At 38.5% G+C, this 27991-nt stretch overlaps 1 protein-coding gene across 1 annotated transcript; it reads right to left on the reverse strand.

Moving 5' to 3' along the window:
• Window positions 1-4013: 4013 nt before the first annotated feature.
• On the reverse strand, window positions 4014-27815 carry LOC108698954 (olfactomedin). Its single transcript, XM_018230814.2, has 6 exons — window positions 27703-27815; window positions 16331-16460; window positions 15088-15240; window positions 13504-13719; window positions 6721-6874; window positions 4014-5417 (listed from the first exon to the last, which is right to left on the reverse strand). Exons 1-6 carry the CDS (start codon window positions 27813-27815, stop codon window positions 4600-4602), a joined length of 1584 nt encoding a protein of 527 aa, XP_018086303.1. The 3' UTR covers window positions 4014-4599.
• Window positions 27816-27991: the final 176 nt, after the last annotated feature.

Below are 27991 nucleotides of genomic sequence, written 5' to 3' on the forward strand. Positions count from 1 at the left end.
TTTCCATTGCCAGATTTGTGAAATCATCAACAGAACGAAAATGACAGGTATGTGGATTCATTAAACTTTTTCTGAAATCCACTCAGCTGGTTGTTCCATATGTGCGGGACAACTTGCTCATAATTCTCCCATGCAGTTCAGCCAAGCATTTTCATTGACTATAGCATTTACAGAAGCTACATACAGTACAAACAATGATCCAGTTTAATTTGCTAAGAAAAGAGGTTTATCATGTGAAAAATCATGGACAAGATTCAATTTGAGATACAATTCAATTCAGAAAAACCTATCTCATGGTTTACCAATAATCATGTGAAAACTCTATTGAAGTCTATGGGAAAAAAACTGTAACTAAACTAGGAGAAAAGTTTTTTTCTCCTTTAATAGAATCTTGTCCATGAGTTTTCACGTGATAAACCATGAGATGTTTTTTCTCACTGAATTAAATCTGGCCCATTATTGGTAAACTGCAGAAATATTGTAGAAAATAGTCATAGCCTATGTGCTGGGTAGGCATGAAATGCGTTAGGGTTAATGTTGTTGTATTTTAAGATGTTGCAATAAATATACTTTTTAAATATAGCATGATTATAGAGATTTTTTTGGACTTTACAGTGCAGAAATGGCACAAAGTATTATGCTTTACCATACTGTGTAAATGGGTAGCTGTCTCTTCTGACATCTATACGCTAGGACAGGATTTGCATGGCAGCCCACACACAAAGCTTTCAGCACAGAAACAATAAAGTATGAGATTTTCATGCTAAAATAGGCTCTGTGCGCAATCACAGGCTGGTAAGTATGCCTACATAAATAGGGCATAATGCAGTTGATCTGCTTTTCTCCCATGGCATATATAGCGGAGAGAGAAAACAACTATGTGCCATTAGCTGAACACTAAACAGCAGGAAGATAACAACCTAGTAATGATACACTGTATAATTATACTAATAGGAACTAAGCAGCATCATGTACTATAGATACAGAGACTGGTTAATTAGCTGGGTATTTAGCTAAAGTCTGAAAACAGACACACCTATCAGCTTCAAAAGGACATAAAAAAGACTCCTGGGAAAGGGGTAGCTATATAGGTGTTATTTAAAGGGTTGTTCACCTTTGCGTTAGCTTGTACTATGGTATAGAGAGTGATATTCTGAGACAATTTGCAGTCGGTTTTCATTTTTTATTATTTGTGGTTTTTGAGTTATTTAGCTTTTTATTCAGCAGCTCTCCAGTTTGCACTTTGAGCAATCTGGTTGCTAGGGCCCAAATTATCCTAGACAACTATGCATTGATTGTAATAAGAGACTGGAATGTGAATAGAAGAGGGCCTGAATAGATTGATGAGTAATAACAAGTATCAATAACAATATATTTGTAGCCTTACAGAGCATTTAACTCTGTCCTATTAGTTGTCCGAAGGGTGGAGATCACCCATGAGTGAATGCTGACATGTGTAACCAGGGAAAATTATATTTTCAAATAAAAAAATTAGCTTTTTTACTGTATTTCAGCCTTTAGGAAGTAGTCCCAAAATATTTGTTAATATACTATGGTTGAACATCTACACTATCTAAAAAGGCCAAATGATGCTTTTGTCCAAAACAAACGAATCCAGCCCCCAAGGCTATGAGTAAAGGACAACAGCAGCCTATTTACCATACTGTGTAAAAAAAAAAGTGGTGATTAAATAACCATACACTGTTAGTTATCCTGCAGGGTGCCTAGGATTATCAGATTCTGTAGACACAGAAGTACAAATGTTGGAGGTTTATTAGACTAGATCACTAAGAACCTGCCACAAGCACTTGCTTTTTTCAAATGTACATAGACTTCTCAACCAGCCCACTACAATCCCTAGGGCCACACCCCATCTCTGACATTCTCTCTCACCGTCTGTCCCAAACTTTCTGCTTTCACAAGATCTTAAAGGAATTGTTCAGTGTAAAAATAAAAATTGGGTAAATAGATAGGCTGTACAAAATAAATAATGTTTCTAATATAGTTAGTTAGCCAAAAATGTAATGTATAAAGGCTGGAGTGACTGGATGTCTAACATAATAGCCAGAACACTACTTCCTGCTTTTCAGCTCTCTTACCAGGCAGTAACCAGTCAGACACATGGGTCATATCTGTTGCTTTTGAATCTGAGCTGAATGCTGAGGCTCAATTACAAACTCACTGAACAGATACAGTATGTACCATGTGGTCCCCTTTCAAGTTGCTGACTAGCTCAGATTTATAGAGCTGAAAACCAGGAAGTTGTGTTCTGGTTATTATGTTAGACATCCAGTCACTCCAGCCTTTATACATTACATTTTTGGCTAACTAACTATATTAGAAACATTATTTATTTTGCACAGTCTATCTATTGGCCCAGTTTTTATTTTCACACTGAACTGTTCCTTTAAAACACACTTTAGAGAAGCTTACCCTCGCTCTGTTTAGCTACCAAATGTAATACTATTTGTTACATCTCTCACCTGCTTATTTCTGATCTTCAGGGCCGGATTTATATAGTGGGCGCCCCTAGGCCCACTACCTTTCTTCGCCCCTGTCCCCTCCAGGCGGAGAGGAGCAATGAGGATTGGCGCACAGGAAATTAAAAAAATTATTGTATCTCCAGCGCATCTCCAGTGTTTTTGAACCAATGTGGGTGTGGTTGGGCAGCATGCCACCCCCCTAAAATCCTGCCGCCCTAGGCCCGGGCCTAGGTGGCCTTTCCACAAATCCGGGCCTGCTGATCTTGCCCACTCCCACACCCCTTCCCCTTTAGATTGTTCGCTCTATTGCACAGGGCCTTCCTTACCTTTTGCACTGGTACTGGTATTTAACTCTGTTGTTATTTGTATGTAATTCATGTGATTTCTATGTATAAACACATTTATTTTACAGTGATGTGCAATATGATGGCGCTCTAAAAATACATGTAAATAATAATAATAATAGTAATAATACTATAGCTTCCAAAGTGTCAGATCTCAATAGTTCAAAAACCTGAAGCCCCCACCAGTGAATGTTTAGTGGATATCCTCTTTGCAATATAGGTGGTTCTGCTAGTAGCCCATGATGACTTGGTAAGAATTTCCCAACACCCTTTTCCTGCACTGTGGATGGGATGGGGGATTGTGCTTGTGTTTGGAAACTACTACAATGAAAGCTAACACATTACTCTGAACTAAAACTGAAATCGTTCAACAGGAAATACAAAACAAATGATATCTATTTCTGGTTGAGAGACCCCATGTTCTCTCTAGATCAAATGTTGGTTTGTGCAATTGCTTGTTAGTACATAGCTGAAGTAGTACATAGCTGAAGTCAGTACAGTAGTTGAATTGAGCAATCTGTGAAACAATTCTTCTGAGCCTGCAGGAAATGAGTTGAATATTTGTTCCAAGGTTACTCACCTTGGCATAATCTCAATTTTATCAAACCTGATTACCCACTGGATAACTGCCAATCTGCAATTCAGTGTTTCTCAACTTACTTTTTATCTAAATAAATGTCATTCTGTAATACAAATGCTTTTATGATTGTAAACCTTTTAATAAAGGTGTGCTAAATATTTTGCTCCAGAAAAGGTGTCTCCTTACTAGATAAGATTCCTCTTATATGTTTTAACTTTACCTGCAGTAGCTTCCAGGGTCTGATACTGCATAATTTAAGAGATTACCATCCACACTACTCTGCAATGGTAACCTGGTCTATGTTTTATGAAGTTGTACTGGCAAGAAACTGTTGCTTTGGCATAGCCCCAGGTCTCACTTTTCTCCCAATTTCCATATGAGAACAGAAGGGGAAAATCAGAATTGTCTAGTACAGCTAGGCTAATTGTATAGCAATGTTAGTGGCGCTTAAAAGGGGTAACATTTTACCCAACCAATTAGCTGCAGGAGAGTGATTGTCCAAGTTGGAAGTTGGTGAACCCTTGCTCTCCAAGTTAAATGTGTTTTTCCACAAATAAAAGATGAGTTTCAAATAGGAAAAGAGAACTGAAATCATATAATCTGATATATTGACTTTATTTCTCTCTTGCAGTTAGAATTAACACGATTTGGATAAAAGATAATACAATGTTATTAAAAAACATGCAAAGACCAATGATAGTATTTAGTGCATAACATGACAGAAATGTGTATAGATATATATATACACCCTCTACCTACTCTGTATTGGCTAAAGAACCTCAAAATTATAAAGAAAAGTTTGATTTTGCAATGTGGAAATAAGACAAGGTAAGTGACCATGTATTAAGGTTATCAGAGGTTGGGATATCAAGATTTAAGGTTACCTCACTGGAACACTGGACAGCTAGTTCAGTATGGAGAGATGACTTTACAATTATAGAATTATCAATAACCACATTAAAATCAATAAAAAGTGGCCATTTAAAGGTAGCACACCAGCATCTTTGAAATATATATATAGGCAGTCAAGATCCGAGTACCTAATTATTATACATTCATCTGAGCAGGCATGCTACATTGCCCTAATTTGCATATAATTAGATTTTGTGATGAGGACCAAGGAATTCAAGTCCTTTGTGCCAAATACTTGATATAACAAGTAGTGGTAAAGATTGTAGGTAAAGGAGGGACCTTAAGCCTTCAAGGCAACATCATAGGAGACTAAAACACCATCAGTAAACATGTACAGCTTGCGGTCATTGGAGTTGTAACTTAGACTCTGCACTCTTTCTGATATCTTATCTATAATAATGCTGACTCTTACTTCCTTGCCTGTCTTAGTGTCAAATGTGTAGAAGACCTCTTCTTGCTTTGAGCTGATGAATCGTGTAGCATACAGAACCCCACAGATCATAAAGGCATTGCTTACCTCAGATTTTAACTGGGTGGTGGGCCAACTATTATCTATATTGAAGGTAGCAACATTTACCTTACCTATTACAAGCTTGCCTGCATTTTCCTCTGTAGTATATATTACCCACAATCCCCTCTCATCTGAACCAAAGTCAATATCCTGGAAGCTGACACCTGCATAGGAGTATCTGTTGTTGAACACTGCATTAATAAGGGTTTTGCGTTGGGTCACAAGGCTGCTCAGATTGATCCTACACATATCTCTACTATTATAACAGTTGTAGTACAAGTGATTGTTATGTACAATCATTCCAGAACCTTGGCCAGCAATGGTGTAGTTCCACTTGTTTTTCATAAACCTAGCAAGAGGTATATTAAATGCGCTTCTGTTCAACTGCATATCATACAGATTTGAATAGACTCGCACAGACTCCAGTATACGACCATTAACATTCAGTGGTGCGACCCAGTACATGAGTTTCCTGGTGGTGTTCCAAGCGGAATCTTTACCCCAAGCTCCAGATTTGTAACCAACTCCTTTCCATTGAATAATGTTTGGTTTGCCAATGCGAGCTAAGCCACGATGCTGGCACGATCCTGAAGACATGAGAAGATATGCAACAAAAAACTATATTAGACATCATTTCCTTTATTTAAAAAATAAAAAGACCATGGTATACAAAATTAAACTATACTCAAATTAAAAATTCCTAAAATAAGCACAGTTCCTGGAATAAGTAATGTGTTGTTCTTAGTCTCTGGTGTAACTGCATTATTTTTTTGCAATGTTGTTTTAATTGCCTCTAGTATGTACACAAGGTACTAGTGTGGCACCATGTACACAAGTGCAAATAGTGAAAGGCTAGCCTTTGTATGTAACTGATTGTCTTGTTTTTCTGATATTCTATATGTAGAGACCCTGACGGTTAAATGTTTACCCTATATATTTGGACACCTAAGTTGTACTTTTATCTACCCAGGCAGCTATTGCCTCCTTTTCCCTGTGTCCATTGTAATTGGATTTTGTTCAGTGCTTGCTTTAAAAGTATAAAAGGATATAGCACATGTGCTACAGGAGTGGGCCTGAGCAAGTTACAGGCCCTGGTTAGGCTGAGTTTTATTTAGAAGTTCTGTAATAGCCACTATAGGAGCGAGAGTTAGAGGCAGTGTATTTAGTGAGCAGCTTTCTGGCTCCAACAAGAAGAGTAGTAGGGTTAACACCCGTACGGTGATAAAGCCGCCAGGCAGGGACACAAGTGGGTGAGCTCAAGAACAGGGAAAGTGTCAAGGAGCAAGATACCCATGGGATCCCTAATGCTGGGGAAAAATCACCAAGACTGGTTGCTCTACCTCCTAAGCGGGATCTACTTGAAATATCTCAAAGTGTAATGTTTTCCACTTATTGCTGCAACTGTACTTGAAAATTATACTGCCTGCATGCTGTGACCAAAATCTACTGCTAAGTGTTCAATAAATAGGTTATTTGTTTGAAGCAGGCCTCTCGACTACTGTCACTTTCATCCTTGTGCACCAGGGGACATCAGGGAATTACTGGAGGTTAAGGTGTTTAAAGTGGCTCACACATACTGCTATCAGTTTTTTTTTGTTGCATATAAATTAATCTTGCTTTAGTACTTTGTATTATGTGCCACTATAACTATTTGTATTGCTTTGACAAAATATCAATTATTACCTATAACTTATTTTGTTGCTCTGTTCATCTTGGTGGTAAACACTATGTAGATCTATAGCTACTTTTATTGCTCGAAATAACTCCTATTATACTTCTATTTTACAGTGCTTTTTTTTATTCCATATAATCTAATACTTTCAACAATAATTGTATTCAGACCCCCAATGTGTCTGTATAGAAGCTATACTATAGAGACATTTTACTGACCAAGTGGTATAGTGACTGGTGTCTTAATGGCTTTGAGGTTCTTCTCACAGTCCAGAAGCTTCTTCTTAAGAATGTCCATGTCCCTCTGGGCTTTGAGAACATTGTTTTTGTCCATAGTTTCTAATAGCCCAACAATCTTTGAGATATTCTTTACCTAGCAAAAGATGCAAGTTAACAGTAGACAATAAGGGCAGGGTCTGAATAATGGTGGAGCTTAGTCAAATAGCTGTATAGCAAATGGACAGGCACTCAATAGAACAAAAACGGGAGCAGGAAACAGTGCGCTATTGGAATGATTCACTTAAGTACCTAAATGTAGGAAGAGAAGAAATCCCGATAGTGTATTTCAGACCTTTTTTTAGTACTTTGATTTGGTCAGGTTCAAGTATTTTTGTGGTAAGATTGTAGATGCCTAAAAGGGGATCCACATCTTCCTTCTGTCCGTTAACTCTCTGTTTGGTGGACTTCTTTCCTCCTCTAGTTCCTCGTTTTCTGAATCTAACATTTTTCTTTTCTTGTACGGTGTGCCCATTATTGATGGTTCTGCCTTTTGGTAATAAAACCTTTTCTCCTTGTCTTTGTTCCTTTTCCCCTGAAAATCCCGATTTTGCTGGTATATTTTATGATATAGCGGATGGGGGGATTTATAAGGTTGACCTACAAAAGGGTCTGAAATTTGCACCTACTAATCATTTTGATAAATTCCAAACTTATATAGACACACATAAGTTCGTTAGAAAACTTAGTCTCAAAAAATTCTTTTCCAAAAAGAGAATACACCAACCGATTCTAACCAGACATTTTCACATACATCACTCAAACCCAAATCTACCTTTAACCCCATCCATTCTAATAGTCACTTCATTAACACCTTTAGAGATTTAGTAATAGACGAACTTGAAACCATTAATCCAAGTAAACCAAATAAACCAAATCTAACCATCAGAGAACGTAATGCATTGAAACAACTGAAAAACGATAACTCGATTGTAATTAAATCGGCAGATAAAGGAGGCGGCATCGTGATAATGACCAAGGAGTATTATATTAAAGAAATCAACAGGCAACTATCAGATAACACAATATATAACAAATTAAAAAGCAATCCAACTAATTTATTTAAAGGACAATTCAACAAACTACTGGAAGACGCCAAACAAAAAGGAATTCTGAATAAAAAAGAATTTGAATATCTAAGAATCAATTATCCTAAGGTTCCTGTTATTTACACTCTACCCAAGATACACAAAGATACAAAAAATCCCCCTGGATGACCCATTATCTCTGGCTGCGGTTCTCTGACCTCCAACTTATCTGATTACATAGATCTGTTCTTACAGAAATATGTGATCTGAAATCTGAAATGAAATCTACCGTCCTATCTAAAGGATACCATCCAAACAATCAATTTTGTTAACAACATTCCCTGGAAAGAACAGTACTTCATTGGCACATGCGATGTTACCTCCCTTTACACCATCATAGACCATCAACTGGGGATAACTGAGGTAAATCATTATCTAGAAAATGACGACACCATGGCCTTAGCATATAGAGAATTTATAATAAAAGGAATTGAATTCATCCTCAATAAAAATTACTTCTGGTTTGAGGGTGATTATTACTTACAAGTCAAAGGTACAGCGATGGGAACAAGATTTGCCCCTAGCTATGCCAACCTGTTCATGGGCCACTGGGAAAAACAACACATTACACCGTTAATAAATCAAACAAAAGGATTATTACAATGGAAGCGCTACATCGACGATTGTTTATTCGTCTGGCATGGCCCTGAAAACGACTTAAAACAATTCCTACATTCCCTTAACATTAATGCTTTCAATATAAAATTCACTACTAATTACAGTACCAAGAGAGTGAATTTCTTAGATTTGGTTATTACAGCAGAGGGCGACAAACTTTCGACCAGTCTATACCGTAAGCCCACAGACAGCAATGGATTCATCCTCAATAGCAGTTGCCACCATAAAAAATGGTTGAACAACATTCCATTTAGTCAATTCAACAGAGCTAAAAGAAACTGCAGCAAGTTAGAAGACTACGAACAAGAATGTGAAACTTTACGCAGACAATTCAGAGAGAAACGATATAATATGAGAATAGTTGACGAAGCAAAAAACAAATGTGACAAGAAGAACCGCGAAGAAATGTTAAAAACCAATACAAAACAAACAAGAGAAACAAATCAATTCATTCCCTTTATTACAACCTACAATCGATCCAATAAATTGTTCCAACAGATTTTAACTAAACATTGGCACATACTAAAAAAGGATAAAGATTTGTCAGGACACCTGTCAGAATATCCCCAAATAATATATAAAAAACCTCAGACTCTGAAGCAAATCCTCGCCCCAAGCTGCATACCTACAAAACAAAAAAACATTAAAACCTTTCTTTCACAAGAGAAAAATTGATTTTTTAGCTGCAAAAATTGCAAAGCCTGTAAAACTTGTAAAAGTAACGAAAAAAAGATTTATAAATTTAGATCCAATGTAACAAACGAAACATTCGATATTAAGAACTTTTTAACTTGCAACAGTACCAATGTGATCTACCTACTCGAATGTCCCTGCAAGTTACAATATATAGGAAGGACAGGCACAAACCTTAAAACTAGAATAAGGGAACATATCAATAATATTAGAAAAGGTGTTTTAACACACAGCGTATCTGCCCATTTTAAGTCCCATCACGATTCAGACCCCTCGCTTTTAACCTTTGTTGGAATAACGCAAAAAAAAAAGCCCACTGGCGGGGAAGTGACATAATTAATTTAATATCCAAGGAAGAAACTTTTTGGATCCATAAGTTAAAAACACTCACACCAAAAGGGTTAAACATTGAAATCGATCTTAAATGTTTTTTAAACGAATAATGTGTTTTTTTTAAAAAAAAAACCTCATTTCCTTTTAAACAAGTATTGCCAATTTTATTTGTAACCACATGTGGATACTATGTATATCCAATTGAAGTAATTGCCTCATATGTAACAACCATGATTGAACCAATTATGCTAATTGATACAGCCACCCACCAACCTAATAAAAAGGTTTCACAAGGTTGTGTGGGTAACTGCCCCTGAGGAAGTATTTTTATATACGAAACGCGTTGGGCTAATAGTCCTTTTCTACTAGTTTACTACAATAAAAAATTTGTTAAAGCAAATACCACGGAACCTTTGTTTGATTCCCTATAGTACCTAAGTAAGTATCAGCAGAATAAACGCTGAATTTCTCAGCGTTCACCACGAGGAAAAGAGCCGCACTTCCGGTGTACGGCAGAAATTGCAACGACTGTCTGCAACAGGAGCCTTCTATTCTTACATCAAGAACCGGTGGATCTTTCACTACCCGACCGGTATAGCGATAGAAGAGGGAAGCCGCACCTAATTACAACTTTTCGGTTCTTACACGCTCGGTTTGAAAATCATTCTGGTAAGCAGAACTCTCACCCTCCCCTACTCACGTGCCGGCGATTCTGCACTATCTTTGATTTTTCCCGTTAGGTACCGAAATCCAACCGACGAAGCCAAGGATAAAGCCGCTAGAACCTTCAATGCGCAAAACCTGACCACTATATGTGAGTAGAACGTGTAGCGAAAGTTACCCTTAATATAAGGTTAATACACTATCGGGATTTCTTCTCTTCCTACATTTAGGTACTTAAGTGAATCATTCCAATAGCGCACTGTTTCCTGCTCCAGTTTCTGACATATACCGGTGGACCTGTGGATCCACTTTATAAACGGTGCAGCTTCTAACCCCTGTCATTCACAAGCGCGGTGCATATCTTTTTAACCCACTAACTCAATAGAACAATCCTGCACACCGATGTGTAAATTAAATTAGTTCATTCAGGATCCATGACACAGCCTTACGCATTTCGTAACAACATTGATACTTAATCATAGGGTGCCTATGATTAAGTATCAGTGGTGATACGAAATGCGAAAGACTGTGTCATGGATCCTGAATAAACTTATTTCATTTACACATCTGTGTGGAGGATTGTTCCACTGAGTGCCTGTTGATTTACTCTATGGTTTGTATCCGCTCCATTAGCTGAAAGTTCAGGGCAGTGTACATGGACCTCTTCATATACTGGGTGAGTCTTTTGTGACTTTTTTGTTCTCTTTGCTATATAAAATTGTTAGTCCAATACATGTCAATCCATGGATTTGGGTTAAAAAATTTGACTGAATTATTCATTTTCTTTTAATCAATTCTGTATAGGTTCAAAATAATTAGGCCTCTTGCCCATCTAATTTAACCAAATCAAATAATAAAGCAAAACTGTGACTTCTCTTTTACACACAGAGGGTGGTTGTTAATGGGACATTCTCTACTTGGAGTAAGGTTCTTAGTGGGGTCCCCCAGGGTTCAGTATTGGGTCCACTTTTATTTAACTTGTTCATTAATGACTTAGGGGAGGGTGTTGTAAGTAATGTATCAGTGTTTGCAGATGACACAAAATTATCCAGCCCAATTAATTCCATCCAGGATGTGGCATCCTTGCAACATGATCTTGACAAACTGGCAATCTGGGCAGCTAAGTGGCAAATGAGATTCAATGTTGATAAATGTAAAGTCATGCACCTGGGATGTAAAAATATTCACTTATACCCTTAATGGGACTGCACTAGGCAAATCCATTATGGAAAAGGACCTTGGAGTCCTTGTAGATGATAAACTTGGCTGTAGCAAGCAATGCCAGTCAGCAGCATCAAGGGCAAATAAGGTCTTGAGCTGTTTTAAAAGGGGCATAGAGACAAGGGAGGAGGGGGTCATTCTTCCACTGTATAGAGCACTTGTAAGGCCCCATCTAGAATATGCCGTACAGTTTTGGTCTCCATCACTCAAACAGGACATTATTGTATTAGAGAGGGTACAGAGAAGGGCAACTAAGCTGGTAAAAGGTATTGAAAATCTTAGCTATGAGGAAAGACTGGCCAAATTGGAGATGTTCACGCTGGAGAAAAGGTGCTTAAGGGGTGATATGATGACTATGTATAAATATATAAGGGGATCATATAATAATCTCTCTAATGCTTTATTTACCAGTAGGTCTTTCCAGCTGACACAAGGTCACCCATTCCGATTAGAAGAAAAGAGGTTCCGCCTAAATATTCGGAAGGGGTTTTTTACAGTGAGAGCTGTGAAGATGTGGAATTCTCTCCCTGAATCAGTTGTACAGGCTGATACATTAGATAGCTTTAAGAAGGGGTTGGATGGCTTTTTAGCAAGTAAGGGAATACAGGGTTATGGGAAATAGCTCATAGTCCAAGTTGATCCAGGGACTAGTCCGATTGCCATTTTGGAGTCAGGAAGGAATTTTTCCCCCTCTAAGGCAAATTGGAGAGGCTTCAGATGGTTTTTTTGCCTTCCTCTGGATCAACTGGCAGATAGGTAGTTAATAAAAAAAAAAAAAAAAAAGGTTGAACTCGATGGACATGTGTCTTTTTTCAACCTTACTTACTATGTTACTATGTTACTATCTTGTATCAGAATAGTGATTTAAGAGCTAATTTATTATTAAAAAAAGAGCAAGCGCCTTGTACCTGTATAGGCTTTTTCTAACACTGTCTAAATGCACGGGAACACTGGTATCTGTTACATGCAGATGCAAGGGATGCTATCTTGTGTGCCATTAACTGTCAGGTGCAATTGTTGTACCTAGTTCTGTAAACCCGAAATAGGGAGAATGAGTTGCATTAAATATTACATGTGAACACATTCAGTGTCGGACTGGCCCACCGGGATACCTGGAAAACTCCCGGTGGGCCCAGGAGTCAGTGGGCCCTCATGCTGTTAAACATTTAGCCTATTTCATGGCCATTCCCTATTTCTATGAGAACAAAGAGGCTAAAAAGATGGAATAATAGATTATAGTATGTAAAGAAAAGAGACTAGTAGAATAGAGGTTGAGTGAGGAGAGGAATTATAATAGTACTGAGACTGGGACCCTGGTCTAAGTGTTTTTGGTGGGCCCCTAGTCTAAGGTTTTTGGGTGGGCCCCTGATGTCCCAGTCCGACACTGAACACATTGTATGTATATTTTACATGCCTATGCCCTTTTAGTAAATTTGTTTTTTATCATCTCTCATAGGTTTGTAAGACAAAATGCCTTATATTTTCTCTTTTCTTTTCTGTGCTTTCACTTTCCTATCTTTCTTATAATTCCTGGAATCTAACATGTTATGTTTTTTTAAAATGTGTATTCTGTCCTAATACGAATACTGCACAATTCTGTATAGCCAATATACTATACCATTTAATAAATAAATCTGTACTCTATATTTATCATATCAAGTAATTCAGATGGAGCATTAACTATTTTACAGTAGCTCCCTCCCCTTTGACTCTGAAGAGCCACTTTGGTAGTAAACAAGAGATTGAGCTCATAATACATGACATGTTCTTACATAGGTGCTCATTTACTAAAAATGGGCACATTTTGCAGTAGTGCGTGAACCCATGGCAGTAAATGAAATGTTTGCTTTCATTAATTTCCCTGCAGCTGTCTGGAAAAGTAAAATAATGAGTTATTTTGAGTTGCTGGCGAGGTGCAAATCTATCCACTGTTGATAAATGAGTCTGACATATCTGAATGCATGAATTACTAGATTGTAAATTGCTATAACTACACATCATTTCGCTTCACTCCCAGCAATGAATATCTTTCCCCTTCACATTCTGCAATCATCCCATAAAATATCTCAATTTTCAAGATGGCTTCTCATATTATCACATTAGATGTTACCTCTGTATATAAATTCTCAACATGAGTGGCATTTCCTTTAAGCTTGGCCTTTAGTTCAATAACAAGTCTTTCCATCTCCTGTAAATCCTCTCTGAGAAGACCGAAGTTGATGTCCACCAGGTCCTCTGGGCGCATTTTCTCCAGACGTTCCAGTCGCCAGGTAAAATTAATGAGTCTATCCAAGTATGATTCTAATCTAATTTCTTGCTCTTCTATCTATAAGAAAATAAGTAAAAATATAGTTATACAGCTTCTCTTTTAATATTCAAAAAGAAAGATTTATAAATCACAGTACATTGTCCTAATATAGAATTACAAACATATGTAGAGAGTTTAGTTGTATTTCCTGAGAGTTTAGTTGTATTTCACTCAGTTTCATCTATAGTTTAGACACCTATGTGGTCCTCAGTAAGCACTGGGTAATTGTTTCCCTCTCCAAAGTCTAAGCAATTATGTAATTTACAGTCATCATTTTTGTTGTTACTGTTATTATAAATTAATTTTGTTACAATGAGGGCTGGTCTGATGTTCTTCTGGTAAGAAAAGTTTTCTGAGGTTTCCAATATTTTTCTTAACCAGAACATCATACCTGCACTGTATCTCTTGACAACTTCAGAATGGTCAGAAACGGACCAGCAGGTAGTGCTGTTGTAACAAAATCAATCAATATAAATAGTATGTGTATCCCTTAATATAAAATAATGAATGGAAATTGCTAAAGTGCTTACAATAACAATAACAATTCTCGTTAATTTTGCATTAACTTATTTTAAAGGTTGCCTTGAACCACTATTTCGTGATGGTCTTAATTAACCCTCGATATTCGACCATCGAAGTAAAATCCTTCGACTTCGAATATCGAAGTCGAAGGATTTACCGCAAATACTTTGATCGATCGATCGAACAATTCAAAGGATTTTAATCCATCGATCGAACGATTTTCCTTCGATCAAAAAACCTTTAAAAAGTAAGGGGGAAGGTCCCCATAGGCTTACATTGGTGCTCAGTGGGTTTAAAGTGGCGAGGTATGTAGTCAAAGTTTTTTTTAATGAGACAGTACTTCGACTATCGAATGGTCGAACGATTTTTAGTTCGAATCGTTCGAATCGAAGTCGTAGTCGAACGTCGAAGTAGCCTATTCGATGGTCAAAGTATCCAAAAAAAACCTTCGAAATTCAAAGTTTTTTTCATTCAAATCCTTCACTCGAGCTTAGTAAATATGCCCCCAATTGTAACAGGAAGTGTGGAAGCTTAAGACAGAACTATGTATTTTAATTGGCTCATGTGACCTAACATGTATAGTTTGTTTGGTTTATTGAATCCAACGATCCCAGAAGGCGGGCCTTATTTTTTAAAATGGCAATTTTCTTTTTAGGATTACCCAATGGCACATACTACTAAAAAAGTATATTATTGTGAAAATGGATTATTTACATGAAGCAGGGTTTTACACATGAGCTGTTTTATGCAATATCTTTTTATAGAGACCTACATTGTTTGGGGGGTATAGTTTTTCTTTTTAAATAAATTAACACACAACTGTTTTACTAGAACATCACACCATAATATCCATAACTAACACACCTTTTCCATTTCCTCTTCCACCCGGTTACCTAGTCGCTGGGTCTCATCCTCCAGAGCTGTTACCCTCTGGGCTGGGAAAGTACTGTCTGGTAGGACAATTTCACAGACACAGTGATCCTTTCCAGTGATAATACCTGAAGCATTTTTGGTCACCTACAAATGAAAAACATTCATAAAATGTGTTCATTTTGATGTAACAGTCAACAGATAAATGTTGGTGAAGCTCTGTGCAGCACAATTATAATATTTATATACAGTATAATCCTACAATCAAATATCATATTGATTGATTTAGCAAGAATACATTTGCTAACATATACAACATGGTACCTAGGTAAGAATGACATATATGTGGACATAAAATGCAAGGCTCAGCAGCTTTCTCTAATACTAGGAACAGACACCCTGATGAAGTTCTAAATGGTGTGCAACATTGGTAGAGATTTTTTGAGAACAAATCATCCTCTTCCCTATTAAGACCAAGAGGCCACAGTAATTTCTGTTTTTGCTATTGTGCTCTGTTTCTATTCCATACCCAGCCTACCCTACCCTATCTACATACAGCCTATCCACCCTACCCTACCTACATTGCAGTTCTAGCCAAAGGGTGCATAGTCTGGAACAGTATGCAGCTGCCTTCAACCACCAACCCCTCTCCCACAACGAAGAACAACTCAAGGTGTGATAGAGTACTGGGCTTTGAGTTCTTAAATTCTCCACTGGTTTTGTTGGCTGTAGATGTTATATAATTTTTAGGCTAAACAAAGTGAACATCTCTTGTGATGCAACAGAAACCAATCCCAGCCAACATTAAAACATTTATTTCCAAACATATTGGGGTTATGAACTTAAAGGTGAAAAGTTTGCTACTGGTCTAAATACTAATAGCAACCAAGACTCTGAAAATGTAACACTACCCTCTAGTGGTTAGAAGAAATACAATGGAGACAGAATTTAAAATGAATTTATTGAAGGTTGTTATAACATTGTAGACACAAAGTATAAAATAGTAGTAAATATTCCCTTGCATGTTGGAATAAAATGTAGAATGCGAGGTTCGTACAGGTAGCCATATTCAGCACTCGTTGCGTTATGAGTTGTCATTCCCATGACTCTCAAAACTAGCAATACCTTTTTCAACATGGAGTGACCACCATGGTAAGAAGATATCATAGGCACTTTTTATATAAAACTAAAACAGGATCAGTAAAGGAAACCTTTTGCCCTGGAATTCCCATCTCACCAGCCAGAGACATTCCTCCAATATGGGGTCATCGTTTTTCCAGGCTGTCTCACTGGCATCCTGATCTACATAGTCCTCATCATCCCAAAATCTGTCTGGGCCTCTACGAATTCCTTTCATTAGCAAGTGACTGCAGAGAGAGCACAGACATTGAGATTGCTAGAAAAATGCAATGAAGGAGGGAAGGAAGGAGAGCATACCATTTTTAAAGTTTGCTCTGTTTCTGTGTGCACATTAAAGGAGTAAGCATGTTGGGAGGACAGAATGGTTATGAGCAATGCAAAAAAGAAAAGAAGATAAAAAAAATAAACTATATGAGGAGAAGAAAACCAAAGCAATAAAACAAGAAAAAAGAAGAAACTGATTAATTATTTGATATAGTATCTCCTAATAAAGAAATATGTTGCCTTTGAATCATAGGAAGAAACTAAAGCATTAGCATTCACATCCTATCCATTAAAATCTTAAGTGCATTACTAAATATGGGCAACAAATGGGGACAAATAAGGGGTAGTGTCCCTATACAGAGACTTGTGCAGTTTAAACCTAAATAGTGTATTTATTTTCAACTGTTTGTATTTAACTTACACACAGAGTGGTGGACACACAAAAGAAAAACATGTTTACAGACAAAAAGAAATTAAATTTAAAAAAGAGATTAATTTTAGGAATAGTGTTGGAATTCACATAAGAGCCTTTTGTCTTATTTGCAAAGGTAGTTTCTCAGTTGGTATGTTCCAGCCAATGGAGTGCTGACCCGCAGAATTATTCTGGTGACCAATTTTCTGCAATGAGAAATGAGAATCAATTAAAACCACTGACTACTGAAAATGAGCATAAGACTGTTGTACGATTGACTACATACTCCTTGAAGGGGAATACAATAGGGGAAGACAATAGGGTCATTTACTTGCTGCACTGCAAGTGCGGTTTCCAGAGCAATTGCCATTTTTTTTTTTTTTTGCATGATTCCACCTTAAAAGTATTCACTAGTGTATATAAGGCTGATGCATTAAAACTTATGCAATAGTGCTTGGCTTTGCAAAATTGACACATACTCTACTTCTGTAAAAGTCAGTAGCTCCAGGGTTCTCACAGCAGCCTTTGTCATTAGATCCAATAGTGTTCAGTTCAGAACAGGAGGCAGGAGGAAAGCTATACAAAACTGCAGTGAGCGCATATTGATGCAAGTACCTTTAATGAATGGAATTTCTCAAGCAATCAAATGCAAGGAAATCTGCAGGCCTGCAACTATGGTGCAGGAAGTAATCGACCCCTAATGTCTTTAGACAAGTATGCTAAGAAAATAAGTACTGAACACGTTAACGTTTTTTCAGTAAATATATTTCTGATGGGGCTATTGACATGAAATTTACACCACGTCAGTAAATTAAGTTATGTGTAACAAAGTGGCTGTATATAGGGGGTCTCTACCATGTCCAATATTATAGCAGTGGCAGAAAAATAGATCCATTTTTGGACCAACATGTGCTATTGTAATATTGTTAATGGTCGGACCTGTCTAAGCTAAAATGCTCTGCAATAAAATCTTTATGGTATGGTTCCTATAACTCCCAAATTTCAAAATGATTTTAATATTATTCTTGGCGTAATAGTGGCTGCTACTAGGACCGATATAGTTTACTGAAAGTGTGGGTTGGGCATTTTCAATTCGGTTTGTAATATATTCATGGGTCAGTTCCAAGCGTAGCAGGATTTTATTAAAGACAAAATGTAGGTGTCTCTGTCTATAATTGGAAGTGAAAGGATAACAATAGAATGGCTGACCTCTAACGTAAACAAGCTTCACTATAAAAGTATTGGCAAAAGTTGTAAACATTTCACAGATGTATCTAGTGATAAAGCAACTGAACTTGCTGAGTAATCTTTAAAATATTTCAACACTCATCTGAGTTGCTTTTTAATTTCAAAACCCAGGCATTTGAAATCCTTAAGGGTAAAACAGTCAGAGTTATACAATTATAATGTGTCCATTTAAAGGAACAGTAACACCAAAAAATTAAAGTGTTTTAAAGGAATGACATTATAATGTACTGTTGCCCACCACTGGTAAAACTACTGTGTATAGAAACACAACTATAATTTATTTAAACAAGCTTCTGTGTAGCCATTGGGGCAACACATATCCTGTTGGTTAGTTTGAGCAGTTCTTAGAATGCTACAAATGCTGGAAGTGTGGGGCACAGAGGATCACTATCACTTAGTCAAAAAAGGAAAAAAACACATACCCCATGAATTCTTTCTCCACCGTATTTCAGATTTGAAGATCTCCAGATGAAACATTTCTGTATTGCTTGTTTGTTAAAGGTGCGCACACCAAAGTTGAAATATGTTACGTTTTCCAAAGTTTGGCTTAGGTTGTTGGACATGTGAGATTTTCTTCTGCCATCCCTTCCAAGGCTAAAACAAAATTCTTAATACGATCTGCCAAGAATCTGCATGGCTGTTTGACATCCTGGGTACCACCATACAGTTCTTCAGTATTTGCTATAAAAATGTCTTCATGATCTGCACGTTTTTTTACATTTTAAATGATACCTTAAATCTGATTTTTTTTTGCTGTTGCTCTACTGTATATTCAGCATTGACTCAAGCAAATGAGCACTATCACCATCTAACATGCCTTCTTGCCATATAGGAACTCACAGTTCACCCAACACATAACTTAAATCTGCATTACATTGACAGTTTTGTGACAGTGATTTGACAGTCAGTCAGAACAGTCACAATGGGAACCCCCAGCACCATATAGTATAGTGTCCCATATGTCATTTTTAAGGTTGATGAATGTCCGTTTTGCTATATGTTATAAGGGCACACCTTTAATTTTCATGCCTTGTGGCACTTATTGATGATGAGGTTCCCATTTATTCTCAATACCTTGCTTTATTTGTATGACTATGATATGTCTGGTGTATCAGCATTTATGACGGCACAATCAAAATGCACAAATTTACTAAAGGGCAAAGTGGAGTTTTCCAGCGAAAATGTGCTAAATTGACAATTCAGAAGGTACAACGGCAATTTACTAAAAGGCAAAGCGGACAATTCGTTAGTGAAAAAGCTCAGTGCTAGAGAAGTTTTGCACTGTTTCACCAGGAGAATTTTCGCTCAGGTGACCGATCATTATTCTGCAAATTTATCAAAGTGTGAACTTTCCAATACATTACCCTTTTTGCCAGAGTCTGTTTCGCCAGGTTATAACTGGCAAATTGATAAGATGATGAAGCTACATCCTCAACAATCTTATGTCACTGAAATCATATCCTGTACGCCAAAAAAGCCATAAAAAAAGACAAAACGCTGGGGGTTTTGTCATATTTTGATGTGCGATTATGTTTAAATGGTAAATATGTGTTTTTTAAAAAAAAAATTAACCATTTGCCACATGCCACATTTGTTTTAGGGTGGGCTCATGTCTAGGACAATAGAGAATCTCTTTCGTCTTTATTTTGCTTCCTTGGACATTTTTAAAAATAAGTCGCCTCTTCCAGCAATTTGACCAATACTCACTAATAAAGACATATATGACCTGCATGTACCCGCCATATTTAAATAGACGTAAGCGTAAGTATGTGAACAAAGTTTCGCTAGGAAGAAGGTAACTCTAGCAAGATTTTGATAAATACGCGGATTTGCTGCAAATTAACGTCTGACAAAGTTGCCTGAAGTGTGGCGGAGCCTTCAAAGGCGAAAATTCACTCTTTAGTAAATTTGCCCCAGTGTCTTTATGTCTATTATAGGGATGCACCGAATCCAGGATTCGGTTTGGTATTCGGCCAGGATTCGGCCTTTTTAAGCAGGATTCGGTAGAATCCTTCTGCCTGGCCGAACCAAATCCGAATCGTAATTTGCGTATGTAAATTAGGGGCGGGGAGGGAAATCACGTGACTTTTTGGTCACAAAACAAGGAAGTAAAAAATGGTTTCCCCTTCCCATCCCTAATTTGCATATGCAAATTAGGGTTCGGATTCGGTTCAGTATTTGGCCGAATCTTTCGCAAAGGATTCTGGGGTTCGGACAAATCCAAAAAAGTGGATTCGGTGCATCAATAATCTATTACCATATTTGGGCTTGTCAGCCTTTATCCAGCTAATGTGTTGCCTGGTTGAAAAGATAATGCAAAAACCAGAATGCATTAAAATTACTGTTGCACAAATTAGTCTGTAAAGCCAATGTCTAGGCTGAAGTTCAATGTTTTAAAGGGCTGAATCTAGAGAACCTGCTGGACAAGGCTTATGCAGTCAAACACACAGCTAAACAGTTTTTTGCAATATCTAATAAGTTTTATCTAGTTTTCGATCATAAGTGACCAAAACGATCCCCTGCTATCCCTTTTCAGCACTTGTCACCTTTTTCACCCAGGCCTTGTATTTATTATAATAAGCACTCAGGCATCACATATTTGAAAAATGATGTAGAGTATTATAACTGGGCCTACAGGTGTTGGATTAATTGTTTATATTTTAAAATTGCCTCCACAATAGATGAAGAACAAGTGGAATGGAATATTTTGGAGTTTTCAGTGGGGTTTTGTTAAGAAGAACCAGGAGCTATTCTCATGTTAGGGGTGCAAAAATGTGACTCAGCTATTTATACAAAGGGCAGAATATTTACTATACTACATTTTCAGTGGCTAGATATAATACAATGGTTTGGTTTTATCCAAAAAAAGGTAATTGATGCTCTTGAGATGTCTGGGGGGCATCACAATGGTTACATTCAGCCCATGGACCTCCAGCTGGGCATCCCTCTTTTACAAAATTATGGTCATAGAACTCTTCAATGACTGCTAATGCCCTAATAATTTGCAGTAAAGGTTTTATTATCTCATATATTATTAGTCAATTTCATTAAACAGAGCAGTATGACTATTAAGGTAGTCTACATATACTCAGGTCATTTTATGTTGCAGCTTGTTGACTGTCAGTCTATTTATAGACAATCAGTACCATTATGTCACACTGAATATATACACCGTACATGGATATAAAACCAAGTCCTCGTTGTCAACGAATGGATAACATTTAGCATTTTACTGAGGAGAGTGCTCTCTATCAATGTAAACTCAGGTTTTTATGGAGAATATACTACTTATGTTCTTCAAATACAGACTCAAAAGAGATAATTTCCTAAGCAACTACAGTATGCTAAAATGCATTTTCAGGCACAAGTATGCATGTTTTTTACTCCATAATTCCACCAAAATTGTTAACATGCTGCAAGTGGTGTCCACAACAATTGTAACCAATGTGTCAGTTGAATGCAGAGGCACGAGAGGCATGTTGTGCCTAGCATTTACATAATGTGGTTGTGTTTCTTCCGGAGCAGTGTACAACACAGCTTTTGCGGCCTATTCATTGAGTCTGGTAAGGCTACTGAAGCAACCCACCGAGAAAACCCTGGAGCTACCGACAGGACCAGAGTAGGACCAGAGTAGTGGAAGCTCTAGGATTCACCAGCGTCAGTCAGCATAGTAATCAACCAGATGGTTAATTTTTACAAATGTAAAACTCAGTTTAAGTCTCCACTTTTAAACATGTATTGTGTGATATAGTGACGCACATGAGAATTGCCATTTATAATTGCCATTTATTCTCCCATAAAGTTTTCAGGGCTTATGTAGGAATTCAACTGCAGGTGTGGTGTTCTAAAACTGCACCAATGCCATTTATAAAAGGTACTTGTGACCATACACACTGCATACAGTTGTACATACTTGTGTGGAGTGCCAAGGCACTCTTATGAATATTGTAAAAAGTTTTAACCATTTGTTGAATTTCAGCACAGATTCAGACAGTAAATCGGGTCCCCTCTCAAATAATTCAAAGTATTTCTGTTTTTGGGCCAAGAAGTTCTGGACCCAAAAGAGTTGTGAGCCATGATCAACCCCTCACTACGTTCTATCATACATGCTACAATAATTTGAACAAATAGAACAAAAACAGTGCTCAGGTGTTAATCATATTAATTCAAATGATGCCATCTTTTTTATCCGTTTCAATCTGGTGTAGTTTAAGATAAAGAAATTAGCCTGCAAAGATAACTACATATACACCAAACATTATATATACAAAAACAGAAAGAAATTCTAAAGAGCAGGTGTAGTAGCTGGATGGGTATGATGGGTATGAATAATCTGTACTTACAAAGCCGGAAGCAGTGTGCAGCAGGAAAAAGATCAGGGCGCAATACATCTTTGCTGGATTAAGCAGCTGGAGCTTCTGTGTAGCATGTTTGGATTTATATTTATATAGAAGGTACAGACCAACCTAACCCCCCCCACTCTTGTTTGGGCTTTCTTATCTTAATCTCTTAAAGTGTGATTGTTCATTGAATAGAATGGTATAGGTGAGAAGATCACATTTCTAATCACTTGGAATTAGTGATGATTAATATAATCAGGTCATTTTTGCCAAGGATTATTTGGTGTGTGTGTGTCCGGAAGTGTAATGTATGAAATACAGTGAAGGCAAAGTATTCTGTATAATAGACACAATGTTGAGAAACATTTGGCTTTTGGTATGACCCAGTAGCTATGCCTGGAGAAGAGTTGGTAGCTATGCCTCTTGGTGTCAGTTGCATTAAGGGACAGTCTTACACAACAGTGTAGCTCTTATGTCAGTGGTGTAACTACCAGGGGTGCACACAAGCCCACGCCCTCTTGGGGCCCACATGGCGTCTAATTGCAGGTGGAACAGCATGTGCGCATTTGCCTGAAGAAGATTGTGGGCACTTCAGGAAGGTAGGGGGCCTGGTGGTGGGGCCTGGATGCACATCCTGCACCCGGGTCCGGTCAGTGGTATCTACACCAATGTCTTATGCTATTCATTATAGATCTATAGAGACTGTACAGAACAAACTTTAATGCATAATCAGTAAGCCATTTTTAGTCTTAGCAGTTGTCTGTGACATCCATGACTAAAGCAATGTTTGCAAAGAAGATGTGGTACATTTGTCATTTGTTATTACAGAATTTCTATTGGAATAAAAGGACACTTTATAACAGATTAAGTAAAAATGGGTATACTTACATTTTCGGCCAAATACTGAATCCTTCAGAAAAGGTTCAGTTAAATCCCAAACCAAATACAAATCATAATATTTAAACTTGAGAAGAATTTAAGAAAATGCTGCTTTCAGATTACCAGAGCTTCAGAGTCACCTGAATTTGGGTTAGCTTTGGCTGAGAAAAAAGTGCATGGATGAAGTTTAAAAAATAGTGACTCTACTGATTTCAGATATGGCTGCTCTGTAATGCCATTCATTAAAGGTCTGCATTACAGACACCACCAGATGAACAAAGGACTCACTTTTATAGAGAATATTACACATAATACCAGTGATGTAAATAGGTGTTACTGGGCCCTACAGCAAATTCAATTTAGGGCCCCAAAGTATTGATAAATTGGCCTATTCTACCAAGATATATTAAAATTGCTCATTAATTAGGGCAGTGATCCCCAACCAGTGGCTCACCAACCCCTTGGATGTTGCTCCCTGTTACCTCCAAGCAAGTGCTTATTTTTGAATTTCGTGGAGGCAGTTTTAGTTGCATAAAAAACAGGTGTACTGCCAAATAAAGACTCTTGTAGGCTGCCAGTTCACATAGGGGCTAACAAACAGCCAACCACAGCCTTTAATTGGCATTCCCTGGACTTTTTTTCATGCTTGCGTTGTTCCCCAATTCTTTTTACATTTGAATGTGGCTCGCAGACAAAAAGGTTGGGGACCCCTGAATAAGGGCCTCACTGCCCCCCTACACTCCTGAGCCCTCCTGCAACAGCAGTTTCCTTTGTAGTTACTCCCCTGCATATTACTTTCTCATTGCTTTGTGGATATCTGAATATACGGTTTTGGATAAACTCTTTGATGTAGAAACATTTGACAGATTACAGATGTACAGCTTTTGTATGGGTACTTTTATAACTGTAAGGCCTGGACACACGTGCAGTTTCACCGTCCATTTTCGTGCATTAAAAAAAGCCAACCTCCACGTGAATATGCTTAGAGGTTTCAAGCTTAGGCAATGGCACGACACTATCGTATTTACGCGGCGGTCAGTTTTCTTAAAAATTGTGGTGCGGACTGCATGAAAATACACATGTGTGTCCATACCCTAACACTTTCTAAGTGTCACCCACAGTACAGGAGAACACAGGAGAACACCACCCAAAAGTATTTTTGTTTTTTGCATGTCTTTCTGGTGTCATTTTTGGTGTTTGCAGTTGAAATAATGTCTGCAGGCGATTCTTTAGGTGTGCTGTGCCTATTGAACCCAGGAGCTATCACCTGGTTAGAAGGTGGCAGAAGTTCTAGGGGTCCCCTATGTCAATAAGAACAGCAGTGTCCAATTTGGGAACTAAAGCAGGAAGTACTGAGCTGCGAACAACTAGAGGGAAGTGCAAAGAGCGCTGACTGTTCTGATCTGACTGTTATGGCATACATCACAGCCACCATATACGAGAGGAATTGTCATGGCTTAGATGTTCTAGGTTTTGGTGAGACAGACCTGTGCCAATCCCATTGAGCTCATAATGTCTAAAATTTGTTGAATTTCTTAAGTTCTGTAATATGAGGATTGATCTGAAGATCAAACATTTCATTGTGCCCCACTTATATAAGTGGGATTATGGGATTAATACTAGGACACTCAGAAGGAAACTGGTATCTGACCCATTCCATTTAACTCACACCCTAAACATGATACCTAGGTGTTTAATCTTTTCTTCATATACCAGGTCCAAGCTTTCTGCTTACTGTGTAACCCCTTTTATGCCAGCACAGACCCAAATTAATAACAATGAATTCATTGTTTGTATGTAGGCACAATATCACTGTTTTACTTTAGCTGTGAATGGATATTAGTTGCAGGATCTTTATAGTCTAAGAAAATTTCAAGACAAGGGTTTTGTGGGTGTCAAGACACACACTGAGCATTGCCGACTCTTTATTTTCCTGCATGCTCTTGTAATTATAAAAAAAATGCTGATCAGTATGTCTGATTGTGGAGACGCAAAAATTTCCACTGGGTGTTGAATAGCATGCAAGTGGGTTTTGCTTGCATCCTTAATTGGTGTCCATATGATTGGTGTCCCCTTACTTGTATACTGTGCATTATAATAGAGCACACAAAGGTGCAGAGGAGTCTTTTCTTGTATTAGTGTATGTGTGTGGGGGGGAGTTGGGGACAGTTACTCAACCAAGAACTGTGCTGGAACTAAAGGACCCTCTTCCAGTAATTGTAAAGCTAAAATAGATAAAGGCAAAAAAAAATCTCCCTCAAATACACAAACTCTGTGTTGCAAAGTATATATACCACACATGTGCAGTTAATCATCTTTAAATGAGACATATAGGATAAATGAAAAGACCCTAATTTTGTAGGCAATTATGATTTATATATGGTGTTGCTTTTACATGGTGCTAAAATTAATATTATCTTTAAAAATAGCCCCTTTATTAGAGCTCCCTATAGATGTTCTCTGGTCCCTGTCTGTGTTTCAAATGAGGGATGGGCGTGTCCTAATGGTCCCTGCCAGAAGCAACATAGGAGAGGGACAGCCAATCACAGCTCTGCAGTCACACAAGCAGACAAGCTTCAGTTCCCTATCAGGTCCAGCTAGCTGCTGATTGGTTCGTGTCCACAGCGAGCCCCCTGCTCGCCTGCACAGCCCAGGAATTCAGGGAGCAGGTAAGTAAAAGAGAGGGATTATGAGAGTTTTTTGAAGAAATATTCAATAAATCATCTTGAAACATACTTTTTTTAAGCACAATTCTTCTGTATCTAAATAAGTATAAAGCACCGGTACATTCTTATTTTTTACACAAAATGTCTCCTTTAATACCGATCCGGACAATATTAGGCGTACCAACAAGCAAGGCCAATCTTCTGTATCTAAATAAGTATAACGCACTGGTTCATTCTTATTTTTTTACACAAAATGTCTCCTTTAATACCGATCCGGACAATATTAGGCGTACCAACATGGAAGGCCAATCCACAGACATCGGTACGGAATGCATTTTAGGACATCCTACAGCGTAATACCTTTCCTTCATGCGATGTCCTATGCCTTCGGAAAGCCGCATCGGTTGCTTTTACCGTCAGTCATCATCCAAATCTGCAATCACACCTCCGTCCTCTACCCTCCCTTCTCAGCCGTCAGTCATACAAACTCTGCCCTCAGCCCTCCATCCTCCTCCCTCAGTCATCTGCCTTCCACCCCCAGTCCTCTTCCTTCCTCCCCCGCTCGCTACTTTAGAAACTTATGGATAAGACTGTCGGCTGAAAAGAGAGATCTCAGCCGTCAGTCATACGAACTCCGCCCTCAGCCTTCTGCCCTCAGCCTTCCGCCCTCATCCCTCCTTCCTCCGCCCTCAGTCCTCTGCCTTCCGATATGGACAATGAGTGATGTTAAAAGCAACCGATGCTGCATTCCAAAGGCATAGGACATCGCAGGAAGATGTATTTCGCTGCAGGATTATGGAACGCAGTTTAGGAAATCCTGTACGCAACGCATTTTAGGACATCCTGCAGCGAAATACATCTCCTTCATGCGATGTCCTATGCCTTCGGAATGGTGCATCGGTCGCTTTTACCGTCAGTCATCGTTCAAATCTGCATGTACCCCTCCGTCCTCTACCCTCCCTTCTCAGCCGTCAGTCATACGAACTCAGCCCTCAGCCTTCCGCCCTCCATCCTCCCCCCTCAGTCCTCTTCCTTTTAGTCCTCTTGCTTCCGCCCTCGCTGCTCAGCACTCCCCCCTCAAATCTCTCTTTTCAGCCGACAGTCTTATCCATAAGTTTCTAAAGTGGTGAGTGAGGGCAGAAGGAAGTAAGAGGACTAAAAGGAAGAGGACTGAGGGCGGAAGGCAGATGACTGATGGAGGAGGATGGAGGGCTAAGGTCAGAAGACTGAGGGCGGAAGGCTGAGGGCAAAAGGCTAAGTTTGTATGACTGACGGCTGAGAAAGGAGGGTAGAGGACGGAGGTGTGATTGCAGATTTGGATGATTTTGGAGGATGAGTGACGGTAAAAGCAACCGATGCGCCATTCCGAAGGCATAGGACATTTCATGAAGGATAGGTATTTCGCTGCAGGATGTCCTAAAATGTTTTCCGTAATCCTGTAGCAAAATACCTGTCCTGCATGCGATATCCTATGACTTCGGAATGGCACATCGGTTGCTTTTACCGTCACTCATCGTCCAAATCTGCAATCACACCTCTGTCTACCCTGCCTTCTCAGCCTTCACTCATACGAACGCCGCCCTCAGCCTTCCTCCCTCAGTCTTCTGCCCTCAGCCCTCCATCCTCTTCCTTCAGTCCTCTGCCTTCCGCCCTCGCTCACCACTTTATGGATAAGACTTTCGCAGAGGGCTGAGGGCGGAAGGCTGATGGCAGAGTTCGTATGAGTGACGGCTGAGAAACGATGGGTGACGGTAAAAGCAACCGATGCGCCATTCTGAAGGCATACGACATCACATGCAGGACAGGTATTTCGCTGCAGGATGTCCTATAATGTGTTCCGTACAGTGTCGGACTGGCCCACCAGGATACCAGGAAAAGTCCCGGTGGGCCCAAGTGTCAGTGGTCTCTCATGCTGCTAAACATTTGGCCCATTTCATAGCCATTCCCTA

Source organism: Xenopus laevis, chromosome 8L (assembly GCF_017654675.1).
Source record: "Xenopus laevis strain J_2021 chromosome 8L, Xenopus_laevis_v10.1, whole genome shotgun sequence".
Taxonomy (NCBI): Eukaryota; Metazoa; Chordata; class Amphibia; order Anura; family Pipidae; genus Xenopus; species Xenopus laevis.

Coding starts and splice junctions, on each gene's coding strand:
- LOC108698954 (XM_018230814.2), bottom strand. CDS start 27,815: ATGGCGCATCGGTTGCTTTTACCGTCACCCATCGTTTCTCAGCCGTCA. Junction 15,241..16,330: donor TGGAGGAATGTCTCTGGCTG/GTGAGATGGGAA, acceptor TTTCATTTGTAG/GTGACCAAAAATGCTTCAGG. Junction 13,720..15,087: donor TGGAAGAGGAAATGGAAAAG/GTGTGTTAGTTA, acceptor ATTTTCTTATAG/ATAGAAGAGCAAGAAATTAG.